Source organism: Punica granatum, chromosome 8 (assembly GCF_007655135.1).
Source record: "Punica granatum isolate Tunisia-2019 chromosome 8, ASM765513v2, whole genome shotgun sequence".
Taxonomy (NCBI): Eukaryota; Viridiplantae; Streptophyta; class Magnoliopsida; order Myrtales; family Lythraceae; genus Punica; species Punica granatum.
In genome coordinates, this window is record NC_045134.1 from 21,877,583 (window position 1) to 21,892,429 (window position 14,847).

General features: G+C 34.5%; 2 protein-coding genes across 2 annotated transcripts; both read left to right on the forward strand.

Annotated features, from left to right (window-relative positions):
• The first annotated feature begins 7,845 nt into the window (after positions 1 to 7,845).
• On the forward strand, positions 7,846 to 9,404 carry LOC116215969 (desiccation-related protein PCC13-62-like). The gene is made up of 3 exons (XM_031551812.1): positions 7,846 to 8,192; positions 8,622 to 8,847; positions 8,989 to 9,404. The coding sequence occupies exons 1-3, from the start codon at positions 7,864 to 7,866 to the stop codon at positions 9,358 to 9,360; spliced, it is 927 nt and encodes a 308-aa protein (XP_031407672.1). The 5' UTR covers positions 7,846 to 7,863; the 3' UTR covers positions 9,361 to 9,404.
• A 1,882-nt stretch (positions 9,405 to 11,286) lies between these two features.
• On the forward strand, positions 11,287 to 12,920 carry LOC116215970 (desiccation-related protein PCC13-62-like). Its single transcript, XM_031551813.1, has 3 exons — positions 11,287 to 11,654; positions 12,085 to 12,310; positions 12,452 to 12,920. Exons 1-3 carry the CDS (start codon positions 11,326 to 11,328, stop codon positions 12,821 to 12,823), a joined length of 927 nt encoding a protein of 308 aa, XP_031407673.1. The 5' UTR covers positions 11,287 to 11,325; the 3' UTR covers positions 12,824 to 12,920.
• The last annotated feature ends 1,927 nt before the right edge of the window (positions 12,921 to 14,847 follow it).

Below are 14,847 nucleotides of genomic sequence, written 5' to 3' on the forward strand. Positions count from 1 at the left end.
AAATCATTATAAACCAATTAAAATCAAAACTCAACTTAACTCAACTCTAAAACCAAACACACTATTAATTTTCATGTAGATTTAATTTTAATTTAATCTATTTTGGAAAATTTTTAATCAAATTATAAAAGTAATTGATTGCATGAGTAAGAAAATATAAATTTCAACCAATCGAAAGAATCAGCGCATTTGGAGCTAAGTGTTTAAAAATTACATTGCATTATATGTAGAGTCTTGTATTTCACCATATTACATATTCTATAGAATAAATAGATATATGAGTCGACATCACGACAATCTAGTGGTTAATATTCTTATTTTTCTCATTTAACAATGGCGCACCCATAAAAAAAATGATGAAATTAACAAAAACAAAACTAAGTAATAGATAATAATAAGTTCTATGAGAGAGTCATGCTAATAAAAATGTCAGAGAGAAATCCAAATAAAAGAAATTATGTTGAGGTATGTGTGTTAATTAATTTAACACAAAAGAAATGCGCATTTTAAATTGATAAAATAATTATATATAAGTGTTTTTCCTCAATAATCCATGAAATAGTTTTTTTAAAGCCATGCAAGTTAATTTTCAGCAAAAAAAAAAGTGATGAATTATAGTTGCCATTTTAAAATCCATTTATGATATCCTATCCATTAACATTAGGGCAGCAATATATATAATTTAGAAAAATCCATACATACATAGATATATATATATATATATATAATATTTTTAAAATGGTTTGCATTGCATTTTTTTCTTGTTGCCTTGGGAATTAATTATTACATATATATTTTCACATATTTAATTATTTTTATTTCAAATTATTTTTCATTCTCATTTTTGAAAAATAACCTTCCTAATTATTGAGCACATTAATTATTTTTCATTCTTCTAATCTTTTCTTTCTCATTTTAGGGGTTCCATTTTTTTTTTCCTTTTGTGGGGGTTTCTATGTTTTTGCATCCCAACTTCTCCAACCAAAAACTCTTCAGTGCTTAAGTATTTTCATGGAAAACTACCAAAAATATTAATGGATAAATGAAGAATGAATAATTGAGAGACGGAGAGAGGAAATTATAGGGGGGAAAAAAAGAGATAGAGAGAGGGGATTGTCACGGATTCCATGTAAGGAAAGAAATATAATTTGCAAGAGGCATTTAACCTCATGCTAAGAGTTTGTAAAAGATGATATCTCAAAAGCGCTTTTCGGCTTTTACGCATTATAATATATTGTTCATTACTTTCGGGTAATTTCTACTTTTTATAAAATTATGAGCAATTAGATGAAATATTATATTTTTAATTTTACTTTTCACACCTTTACTTAAACAATTTTTAATCTTTTTGCTTTTAATTATTTTTATTTTGTTCCTACTCGTTGCCAGAGGTTTACATTTATCAATATATTGACATTAAAGTACTACGTATTCATAATAATAATTTTAATGTAATTTTTTATTGAATTTTCGAAATGAAAATTTTCCTCATTTCTTTCAATTGACTATACAGTCAATATTTCAACAAATATATACATTTTAATAGTTGAATCTCTTTTCATACTTATTTTTTTATAAGCGGACATATTGCAACATTAAAAACTCATATCATAATTTTCTGAAGTTTAAAATTCCAATTGAGTATAGGAAATTAGAAATTCACTGGATATTTCTTTTGAAATGTTACATTAATACAACATATTTGAATATTAGTTCTTTGTATTTGACAATTATATAGTGTAACTCTTTCTAATTTATTAAATATTTTTTTAGCCGAATGCTTTTAGCAGCTCGCTGTATTCATAAACTGCCAAGAATTTATTACATAAGACTAGGCTCATGACCTACTAAAAAGAATAGCATGGCTGTGAGAACATGTTCGGTTGCCATTCGGCACTCTTGGGGAGGCGTGTTTTGCACATAAATAAAGTCGTTACTACCTATTTAAAGTCCTAAGGCAAAGAGCTGGTAAGTTGCTCAAGTCTAGGGTGTGTTGCTACATTACCTAGATTCTTTAGATCTTGATCTTACGCAAAGAAAGTTAGGATTCGGAGGTCCTATTACTGAAGTTCGACATGACAAGTAATTAACCACCCAAAATTGGTACTCTTAACGTCTATGATTGCAGCGTTTTATTTTATTTGCCGAGTTATTAGATTCCGCACATCTCATACGTGGGCTGACTATGATGGACTTTATGAGGCCCAACTTACTCTCTCATATTCTTGTGAGCTTACTAATGATTGGACCTATCCATTTATCATGCACATGTATTGATGGGCCTAAAATGCATCTTTTTTTTATTTTTATTTTTAAAATTTTTCATGTGATGAAACTTAACCTAAGCCGATTAAATATGCATCTATTTTACATGGTTTTTGCCATCGATTTTCTTCACAAGTTGAGTGATTTAATCCTATGGCTAACCAATTTTTATTCATGGGCCATTCCACGAGTTCAAACTCATCCAATTGACTCAATTCTCACATCTCTCATGACCTCACACACGTTAGGTCCGAGATTTGTAATTGCTTATCATTAAATAAAAGAAATGAACTTGTCATGACTGAGGTCACTCTTGTCTGCCCCTTGACTCGACCAAATGAAATCAAGATATTCGAGCTTCCATTATTTTCATAAGATAACAATCTTCATTAATTACTGTATAGATCATTTCTCGAATTAAAATATCATCAGAAATATCTCTTTTATACACCCACATTAACAACACCAGGCAAAACAATACGCTCCGCTCCAGTCACAACGTGCATTATCCAGTAAGACATGCTCTCATGCCCGGTCCAATTTGGGGATAATCTTTCACATGGTCTGACCACAATATCACGTCTCGCTTAAGTAATATATATGTATCTATACATTAAGCTAAAGGAGAGTTTCAAGTGGGAACTCTATTTTAGCCATGTGTCAACCATTAAAATTTTATAATAAAATATTTTAAAATTCATTTTTCTTTTCTTTATTCACAGTAAAAAAAAAACTTTTTCAAATGGTTAGGTAGTACGGTACATATGTATATAAGAGGATAAAAATATTGATTATGTAATAGAGTTTTTAAAATGGACATGTTTCCTTATTATTACATATTATATTTATAATTTTATCACATATCTACGCTCTAAATAATAGTTAATACAAATGTTTTAAATATATTTCATGATTTTTAATATTTTTGCAATAAAATAAGTTTTCCGACTGACAAAAAGTTATTTTCATTTATGTTCATACTGGGATCAAATATTTTTTATATTAATTTTTCTAATTTTTTTTCAATTGATTCATTATTTTTAATTTTCTAAATTTCACCATCTTCTATTTAAAAAAAAAATTCTTTTGCAAGGAATTACTTTCATCCATTTGGCCGATTCTGAGTGAAGTCAGATTCACAAATCTGACTTGTGAGGGGGGGGGGGGGGGGGGGGGGGGGGGGGGGGGGGGGTGGGGGGGTGTGTGGGGTTGGGGTTTGGGGGAGTGACCATTCTGGATGAGGGGGAAATAGAGGGGGAGTGTCAAAATTGCAGTTCTGACCTTGAATGCAAAACAAACGTGGCAATTGGAAAAGAGGCCATGTAATATGATTTATATTATGATTGGTTACTCGAAATTTACTAGAAATAATTATATCATGATTATGCTTATAAGTCTGTGTAATATTTGATAATATAATAGTAATATAAATAAATAAAATCTAAAAATTATTGTTAAAAGACTTTGAATTCATGCATCGCACAAGTGAATTTAATTTAATTATTTAAATATACGAGTTTTGCAAATCAAAGTTTTAAATATATGTCCGTGTAGTCGGGTCAGAATGCGGTGCTGAAGGACTTTGCTCTACGACCGACCGACTCAGGATCTGACCTTGAATGCAAAACAAACGTGGCAATTGGAAAAGAGGCCATGTAATATGATTTATATTTTGATTCGTTACTCGAAATTTTGCTAGAAATAACTATATCATGATTATGCTTATAAGTCCGTGTAATATTTGATAATATAATAGTAATATAAATAAATAAAATCCAAAAATTATTGTTAAAAGACTTTGGATTCATGCATCGCACAAGTGAATTTAATTTAATTATTTAAATATACGAGCTTTAAATAAGTTTTTGCAAACCAAAGTTTTAAATATATGTCCGTGTAGTCGGGTCAGAATGCGGTGCTGAAGGACTTTGCTCTACGACCGACCGACTCAGGTGGTGGCTCCCTATGACATGAGGCTGGCGGAGTTCACCGACAGGATCTATGGACTCAGAAATAAGCTTGGCTTGTGTGGCAGCTAGGACAAGGGCATCATCGTAGCTTGCAGCCTAGAAGCCGAGAACGGGACCACAAGCAATATCTTATGTAGGCTCACACTCAACATCTTATTCTCAAACACCTCAGGAGATCGCGAGGATTGTTTATGGAACTGGATTCGAGGCCAAGCCTCGGTGGCTTTATCCCCGCGATGCAAATCGTCGTATTGCTAGAAGCCACCTTTCCTAAGTGCTATATTTCAATATAAGTAATGTGCAAGGATGCCCCACATTACTTCCATAAGCCACATCAGCAACTCCGTCAAATATTGGCGGAAAAGGTTATGAGATATGTCTAAAACAACATACAAACTATGGACCATTTTACGTAATTTTTAAACCATGCGATTGATCTAATAAAAATTTCAAACTATGACATATATGATGTTATTACCCTGAACAAATTATATATATATATATATATGCATTATTTGTACATGTTGCTATACAGTCCATCTATATATGTTGTGCGTGTTCCGATATGAGACTAATGGAAGTATTTGTTTGCATACTTGATTTTAGCTTCTTGATCTTTTTCACTTACGAATTATAGGGTTCAATATATACTCCCTAAATACCTTTATTTCGATTACATCATACCTATCTTTTTTTTATTTATATATTTGTTTGTACCACGTCTCATGTTATTTTGTTTTTTGTATTAGGAAAAATTTACAGGCTTACTTCGGACTCGGGTCCATCTGCAACTCAAAAACTTAAACCAATAAGTTGCTAGACCATTATCTCTTATAAATCTATGGATTTCCTTTCAACTTTTTCATGTGTGATTACTTCTAACACCCGCCCTCACCATTCTCCATATAGAAGAGAAATTGGCCCAACAATTTCCCCCTTCTCGACTATATGGAGGGCTTCGAGCCGGGCTTCCACTTCCAGACTCAGATACCAATTGTTAGGCCCTTCACTAGCCACGAGTTCCATACTCGAGCCTTGGTGTGGTGTGAGTTTCCATGCATAGCGTGTGCACTTCCCTAGGATCGTTATTTAGGTCTCTAATATCACTTATTAGGAAAAATCCACAGGCTTACTTCGGACTCGGGCCCATCCGCAACTCAAAAGCTTAAGCCAATGAGTTGCTAGACTATTATCTCTTATAAATCTATGGACTTCCTCTCAACTTTTTCATGTGGATTATTTCCAACACCCGCTCTCACCATTCTCCATATAGGAGAGAAACCGGCCCAACATTTTGTAATATGCAAAAATTGATTAAAAAAAAAATCTACCGCGCAGAATGCATGTATAACCTAGTCATAATAAATGTACAGATTACAACTGTATGCGTTTCTCTTGATGATAATAAATGTGCTAATGAACTTCTAGTAACTTCTAGCCACTTTCTAACGCTACTATTACTCTCATTCTATGGGGAGATCACATTGAGCTGAACTGGAGAAGAGAAAAGCAAGAGCTAGTCAGTCCTTTGGCAAGACAATCAGCGATGTGATCCTTAGGGCTGATAAAGCCTATAAGTAACCACCTGTGAAAGACACGCTCTCGAGAAAAATGGTAATCGATTTTGATTTTTTTGGGGCGTACATGAAAGACTAGGTTAGAAGTGAAATAGATGGTTGAGACATTATCACAAAAAAGTGTTGGAGAATTTGTCATGCAACCGCCCGACCCCCGTAGTAGATATTGTAACCAGGTAAATTCATCTGTCATATACAGATAAACTCTCGTAAGGCTCCGTGCTTGATTGGGCAACTGTACGCTGCTTCATGGAGCTCCAAGATATGAGGTTAGGACCTAGAAAACGAGCAAAATCACTAACTGAACAAAGATCCTCAGATTACTTGCCCAATCTGCATCAAAGAATCCACACAGGAAGGAGATCGAGCCAGGCTGAAATAGAAGGTCATGAGGGTTTGTGCCCTTGAGATATCGAAGAATACGCTACAATGCTGGCCAAGTGTAAAAATTCTCTGATGGCAATTAATATGCTAATGAACTTTTAGTTACTTCTAGCTGCTTTCCTCACAATACTATCAATATCTAAATAACTATGAGAAGAGGTACATTGGTAAACTTTTTTTCACGGGGATGGACTCTACCTGCAACAGGGAGAGCAAAACCACCAAAGGACCTTGTGGTCATGAGGATGATTTTCGGGGACAACTTTATTGTGGCAAATTATAAAATTAAACGTTTGTTATATGCATATACAAACATTTGCTAGAGATTTTGTGGTCGTCTGAGAAACCCACCGTGATGGGAATTGTTGTGTTGATTGGCTCGTTAAAGTGTTTATCCCAACTACTTTCATGGGATGCATCAGTAATAGATTCAGATAAGATAATTATGTCACTTCAAAATTAATCCAGTCAGTATCTAATAAGATCAATATTGTAAATAAGAAAATTACGGCACTTCTAAATCTCACACACTAATTAAGTTTTTCTAAGCTATGCCCTAATTAGGGCATAAGATAAGAACTAACAAGTAAAAGAAAATATTATTCAGCCAAAAAAAAGTAAAAGAAAATATTTAAAATCGCAGCTTTTTTCTTTTTTTGGATGGGACTTTCTAAAATTGCTTCTTTTTCGGATATATCTAAAATTATGGAGTGAACCATTCTGGATTTTGGTTGGGGGGGAGGGATGGGGGGTGTATATTCTCATTGGTTACTCGAAATTGCTTCTTTTTTCGGATATATCAAATTTTTACCATTTAAATAGAAGCAGTAAGTTTATCCTCAAATTAAGTTTATTTCCATAAACTCTATTGGAAATACAGCTGTAAAAAGAGATATACGTAGTATTGTGATTCTAACTATATTGATGATCTTTCCCTATTTTTAACGAAAATCATTTTGAATTCTTGTTCGAGTTTATCCTTACGTTAGTTACCTTCAATCATATAGAATCTATCAAAATAAAATTACCACTCGCCCAAAAAGTAAGACCAATACGCTTTTATTATTATAGATTTTACATATAAATTCGCATTTTGAAAAATTTACGCAAGATATTTCTTTTCATTAGGAGCTTTTGCTCTGAGTTGTACACCGGAAAAAATAAAGATATAGAGAGATAATGAACATTATTGAGCAACCCGCAAAAGGAAAAAAAAGAAAAAAAAGAACAACATGATTGATCAATGATCTAATACAATGTGACTTAATCGAATGGCTGGAATCAATTTTTTTCTTTTTTTCCCAATCAACCTGGCCCGGCACCATTTTAGAGGAAGAGAAATTAAGCTAGAAATCCTCACTCGAATATGTACATGACTAATAGAGATACGTAATACAAGGTAGGAAATCATCGAATCCGCTATTTTAGGAATTAAGATCACATATCAATTAATGAAATACCTTTTTTTTTATATGGATTAATGAAATACATTTATGTTAACCTCACAGCCTCACCATACTTATCAACAAACGTCCACTTCATCGATCGATTAGGTTGATCTTTCTCCCAGCCACTCCTATAAAAAGCCCATAAAATGCATACGTACTGAAACCCTAAGACATTTTCAAGACTCAACGATAACACGGATACCTTCGTGTCCAAAAACAATGGCGAGAAAACTATATCGCTCGACTTATTTCCCTTTAATTCTTCTAAGCTTCGCATGGGCATTCAGCGGAGCCTTAAGTAGCAAAGATGATAAGTGTGGACGACCCATCAAAGCTAGTGATACGGATCGGGTTCAGTTTGCAATGAACCTCGAGTTCTTGGAGGCTGAGTTCTTCCTGAACGGGGCATTGGGGCACGGACTCGACTCTATCACCCCTTACCTTGCCAAGGGTGGGCCGCCGCCTGTAGGGGCAGAAAAGGCCAATCTTGACCCGGTCACTCAACGGATAATCGAGGAATTCGCATACCAAGAAGTTGGTCACCTTAGGTAATATACGGAAATACTTCTTATTTACTTTCTAGCAAGCAAAAATTTTATGTCTTTGAGAAGTTTCCGCAATTCAGAGCTGTGTACTAATGAAAATAATTAGTTAGACGACCTTCTAAATTCCTATTTGGTATGTTAAAATGAAATATATGAGAATTTGTGTGGTGATATGATACCACTCCATTCCTATTGTATTCGATCATACCACACATGATAATTACCGATTTCATTAGAAAAGATTGACAGGTATCTCTTTAAAAGTTCGAATGTTTAGACAATCATGCGAGATTACTCTCTATTATTATTAGTAATATTTATTTATTTCATCAGTTGAAAAGGAAGGCAAATTGATTACTCTCTATTATACCTCCTGCACAACAAGAATAAGGTTTCTAAAGAATTTTCTCTCTCTCGATTGAAACATTTCAGGGCAATCTACACAGAGGTTGGTGGAATCAAACGACCTCTGTTGAATCTCAGCGCCCAGAACTTCGCACATATAATGGACGAAGCAGTTGGCAAGAAATTGCAACCACCATTCAACCCTTACCGCAATTCGATCAACTATGTCTTGGCTTCATACGCGGTCCCATACGTTGGATTAGTCGGTTATGTGGGCACTATTCCGTACCTCTCCAACTTCACTGCCAAAGGCGTAAGCTCCATCCTATATTAATCTTAACCAATCTTTCCTAGCTAATTAATATGAGTGTACATGTTGAATGGTCTTATTGCATATAAAACATATACCAGTACATAGGCTCTAATATGTGTGCCTCCCGACATGCATGCTCAGTTGATCGCGTCTCTCTTGGGTGTGGAGTCGGGTCAGGATGCGGTGCTGAGGGCATTGCTCTACGAGAAGGCAACCCAAAAGGTGGCTCCATACAACATCACGGTGGCGGAGTTCACAAACAAAATCTCTATGCTCCGAAATAGGCTGGCAAATTGTGGCATCAAGGATGAGGGCGTTATTGTACCTCGCAAGCTTGGAGCCGAGAACCGGACCACAAGTAACATCCTATCTGCAGACTCGTATTCAAGATCGTATTCTCGAACTCCTCAGGAGATCGTCAGAATTGTGTATGGAACAGGGAGCGAGTCCAAGCCTGGAGGGTTTTATCCCCACGGCGCAAACGGCCGTATCGCAAAAAGCTTCCTTTCTTGATCGATAAATGTATAACGTCATAAGGCTGATATGAGTAAAATAATCGCTTCTTCTAAAACCATGCCGACGAACTCTCTTGTACTCATACAGGATCAGCGCTGAGAAATGCATTATGTATATAGATACTCGATGCGTCTTAATTAAAAAATTGGCAATTTATTCAGTAGATCATTGAGTCCACGAGATATTCACGGCATATCAGCTAAGCAACATGAGTTAAACTTTCTTCGTCACTGACTTAGGTCTGATCATAAAATGTTTCTACTAGTTTTATAACTCGTCGACATGGACCTCAGATTGCGAACTCCATTACATCTCATTATTAGAAATTTTCAATTTTGTGCAGTTACGTGCATTACACATAACTATAGTCTAAAGCATCACAAATTCACTATATGGCTAGTTGATACAGCTAAGTGTCCTCCCTATATCGAGACAAACCTTCTTGTTCTTCCAGAAATTCTTGCGAATGCACTCTTTCGTTCAATTGTCGTGTATACGTGAACCATCTAGTATGGTGATTATAACAACTTATTTAGGGACATTCCATTTTCGATCACTCGGGAACAATTTTTCATGCTGATGAACCCCGTATGAAGTTTAATTAGACTCTTAGTGTATCCTTGAAGCTGGGCTTCGTGTAAAAAGAAAAGGCCCAAACCCACATAGAGCCCATAAAGACCAAGTCCACGATTTGCGTAAGCTCAAATTAGGCACACTGGGGCTCATTGACATACATACAATGGCATTAAGCAATAAAACTCGAGAATTGGGTTCAGTGCAATGACATTTTACTTCAATTTAGACTAAAAGATCTTGTGATGTTTGATTCTCACCTCAGGACTTCACACGCAGATATATACTAGTGAATTTACACGTGCGTTACACGTGAAACCTTCTTTGATAAAGTTAAAATACATAATACTCGAATGATAAAATATACAAGAAAACTGTTTTACAAAAGAAATATATAAACTATAAGTTCATTAATAGTATATCATTTTGAATGGATTTATGAGTATTTCTAGTTAGAAATCTATTCTTACTTTAATTTATAAATAAATAAATAAAATAATTAATAATATCTATAAATGTTGACAACTTGGCCTTTTTGTTATATCTAGCATTTTCTTTAATTGAAAAAATTATGAATTATGAGTTTATGATATGTAAATATCTAAATAACTATATACGTAGTATTGTGATTCTAACTATATTGATGATCTTTCCCTATTTTTAACGAAAATCATTTTGAATTCTTGTTCGAGTTTATCCTTACGTTAGTTACCTTCAATCATATAGAATCTATCAAAATAAAATTACCACTCGCCCAAAAATTAAGACCAATACGCTTTTATTATTATAGATTTTACATATAAATTCGCATTTTGAAAAATTTACGCAAGATATTTCTTTTCGTTAGGAGCTTTTGCTCTGAGTTGTACACCAGAAAAAATAAAGATATAGAGAGATAATGAACATTATTGAGCAACCCACAAAAGGAAAAAAAAGAAAAAAAAGAACAACATGATTGATCAATGATCTAATACAATGTGACTTAATCGAATGGCTGGAATCAATTTTTTTCTTTTTTTCCCAATCAACCTGGCCCGGCACCATATTAGAGGAAGAGAAACTAAGCTAGAAATCCTCACTCGAATATGTACATGACTAATAGAGATACGTAATACAAGGTAGGAAATCATCGAATCCGCTATTAGAGGAATTAAGATCACATATCAATTAATGAAATACCTTTTTTTTTTGGATAAGGATTAATGAAATACATTTATGTTAACCTCACAGCCTCACCATACTTATCAACAAACGTCCACTTCATCGATCGATTAGGTTGATCTTTCTCCCAGCCACTCCTATAAAAAGCCCATAAAATGCATACGTACTGAAACCCTAAGACATTTTCAAGACTCAACGGTAACACGGATACCTTCGTGTCCAAAAACAATGGCGAGAAAACTATATCGCTCGACTTATTTCCCTTTAATTCTTCTAAGCTTCGCATGGGCATTCAGCGGAGCCTTAAGTAGCAAAGATGCTAAGTGTGGACGACCCATCAAAGCTAGTGATACGGATCGGGTTCAGTTTGCAATGAACCTCGAGTTCTTGGAGGCTGAGTTCTTCCTGAACGGGGCACTGGGGCACGGACTCGACTCTATCACCCCTTACCTTGCCAAGGGTGGGCCGCCGCCTGTAGGGGCAGAAAAGGCCAATCTTGACCCGGTCACTCAACGGATAATCGAGGAATTCGCATACCAAGAAGTTGGTCACCTTAGGTAATATACGGAAATACTTCTTATTTACTTTCTAGCAAGCAAAAATTTTATGTCTTTTGAGAATTTTCCGCAACCCAGAGCTGTGTACTAACGAAAATAATTAGTTAGACGACCTTCTAAATTCTTGTTTGGTATGGTGAAATGAAATATATGAGAATTTGTGTGGTGATATGATATCACTCCATTCCTATTGTATTCGATCATACCACACATGATAATTACCGGTTTCATTTGAAAAGATTGACAGGTATCTCTTTAAGAGTTCGAATGTTTAGACAATCATGCGAGATTACTCTCTATTATTATTAGTAATATTTATTTATTTCATCAGTAGAAAAGGAATGCAAATTGATTACTCTCTATTATACCTCCTGCACAACAAGAAGAAGGTTTCTAAAGAATTTTCTCTCTCTCGATTGAAACATTTCAGGGCAATCTACACAGAGGTTGGTGGAATCAAACGACCTCTGTTGAATCTCAGCGCCCAGAACTTCGCACATATAATGGACGAAGCAGTTGGCAAGAAATTGCAACCACCATTCAACCCTTACCGCAATTCGATCAACTATGTCTTGGCTTCATACGCGGTCCCATACGTTGGATTAGTCGGTTATGTGGGCACTATTCCGTACCTCTCCAACTTCACTGCCAAAGGCGTAAGCTCCATCCTCTATTAATCTTAACCAATCTTTCCTAGCTAATTAATATGAGTGTACATGTTGAATGGTCTTATTGCATATAAAACATATACCAGTACATAGGCTCTAATATGTGTGCCTCCCGACATGCATGCTCAGTTGATCGCGTCTCTCTTGGGTGTGGAGTCGGGTCAGGATGCGGTGCTGAGGGCATTGCTCTACGAGAAGGCAACCCAAAAGGTGGCTCCATACAACATCACGGTGGCGGAGTTCACAAACAAAATCTCTATGCTCCGAAATAGGCTGGCAAATTGTGGCATCAAGGATGAGGGCGTTATTGTACCTCGCAAGCTTGGAGCCGAGAACCGGACCACAAGCAACATCCTATCTGCAGACTCGTATTCAAGATCGTATTCTCGAACTCCTCAGGAGATCGTCAGAATTGTGTATGGAACAGGGAGCGAGTCCAAGCCTGGAGGGTTTTATCCCCACGGCGCAAACGGCCGTATCGCAAAAAGCTTCCTTTCTTGATCGATAAATGTATAACGTCATAAGGCTGATATGAGTAAAATAATCGCTTCTTCTAAAACCAGGCCGACGAACTCTCTTGTACTCATACAGGATCAGCGCTGAGAAATGCATTATATATATATAGATACTCGATGCGTCTTAATTAAAAAAATGGCAATTTATTCAGTAGATCATTGAGTCCACGAGATATTCACGGCTTATCAGCTAAGTAACATGAGTTAAAACTTTCTTCGTCACATAAGATGTTTCTACTAGTTTTATAACTCGTCGACATGGACCTCAGATTGCGAACTCCATTACATCTCATGATTAGAAATTTTCAATTTTGTGCAGTTACGTGCATTACACATAACTATAGTCTATAGCATCACAAATTCACTATATGGCTAGTTGATACAGCTAAGTGTCCTCCCCATATCGAGACAAACCTTCTTGTTCTTCCAGAAATTCTTGCGAATGCACTCTTTCGTCCAATTGTCATGTATACGTGAACCATCTAGTATGGTGATTATAACAACTTATTTAGGGACATTCCATTTTCGATCACTCGGGAACAATTTTTCATGCTGATGAACCCCGTATGAAGTTTAATTAGACTCTTAGTGTATCCTTGAAGCTGGGCTTCATGTAAAAAGAAAAGGCCCAAACCCACTTAGAGCCCATAAAGACCAAGTCCATGATTTGCGTAAGCTCAAAGTAGACACACTGGGGCTTAAATATCTCAGGGAATACGTGACAAACATACAATGGCATTAAGCTATAAAACTGCGAGAATTGGGCTCAGTGCATTGGCATTTGACTTCGATTTAGACTAAAAGATCTTGTGATGTTTGATTCTCACCTCAGGACTCCACACACAGATATATACTAGTAAATTTACACGTGTGTTGCACGTGAAACCTTCTTTGATAAGGTTAAAATACATAATACTCGAATGATAAAATATACAAGAAAACTCTTTTACAAAAGAAATATATAAACTATAAGTTCATTAATAGTATATCCTTTTAAATGGATTTATGAGTATTTTTAGTTAGAAATCTATTCTTACTTTAATTTATAAATAAATAAAACAAAAAATAATTAATAATATCTATAAAGGTTGACAACTTGGCCTTTTTGTTATTTCTAGCACGAATTTTTTTAATTGAAAAATTATGAATTATGAGTTTATTATAACATCTAGTGCGCCATCACTTTCTTGTCAATTTTAGCGGATTTTTCTAGCATGGCACTAATATTGTAGACATGGCACATGGAAATCTACCAAGTGGAATCCATGGATATTTAAATGTTAATTAAAACTAAAAATTATTAAAGGAAACTAATAATATTCACAAAAAATATTTCATTTAATTTTATAATAAAGTAAAAAATATTAAATTTGGTGGAAACATATATGTATATATATTGATAATATTATTTAGATATGTGTAACATAAAAATGTATATATAAAATTCACATACTAATGACAAATCACTATATCTAAATATATGTATCGGTTATTGTACAATTTTACGAAATTATCCCCATTATTTTTACTCTATTGAAGAAAAGTAAAATTGAAAGCAAGAATAAAACTATAAAAGTGCTCAAATTTTAAACTCATATAGCTTATCTCGCTCCTCCATCAATTTACATGTGGTCATCTTCTACTCCACCTTTTACTTGTTTCTTTTCAACCGCCACTCCATCTCTATCTCAATCTAAGTTATTTTTCTTTTCTTTCACTAATTTTTTTTTTCAATTTTCATCATAACTTTTTAAAATTTTTTAATAATAGCACAACTATGTAGAATTACAAATGATATTTAATGATGTAAATACAGAGGTAACGTTTTAAACTATGTTTTTCTTGCATTGCGTGTAGTGCTGGTGCAGAATCTAGAATATGAATAATAAAAATATAATAAGTGCGATTAAAATATTGGAAATGATTTTTTAGAAAATGAAATTAATGCAATTTAAGAATAATTTATTTCAAGAAATTTTTTCTAGTTGATATATTTTTCTAACTTGATCT

Excerpts from the sequence above, each read along its gene's own strand:
- LOC116215970 (XM_031551813.1), top strand. The coding sequence starts at position 11,326 with ATGGCGAGAAAACTATATCGCTCGACTTATTTCCCTTTAATTCTTCTA. Across the intron at positions 11,655-12,084 it reads CAAGAAGTTGGTCACCTTAG|GGCAATCTACACAGAGGTTG; the intron begins GTAATATACGGA and ends GAAACATTTCAG. Across the intron at positions 12,311-12,451 it reads CCAACTTCACTGCCAAAGGC|TTGATCGCGTCTCTCTTGGG; the intron begins GTAAGCTCCATC and ends ATGCATGCTCAG.
- LOC116215969 (XM_031551812.1), top strand. The coding sequence starts at position 7,864 with ATGGCGAGAAAACTATATCGCTCGACTTATTTCCCTTTAATTCTTCTA. Across the intron at positions 8,193-8,621 it reads CAAGAAGTTGGTCACCTTAG|GGCAATCTACACAGAGGTTG; the intron begins GTAATATACGGA and ends GAAACATTTCAG. Across the intron at positions 8,848-8,988 it reads CCAACTTCACTGCCAAAGGC|TTGATCGCGTCTCTCTTGGG; the intron begins GTAAGCTCCATC and ends ATGCATGCTCAG.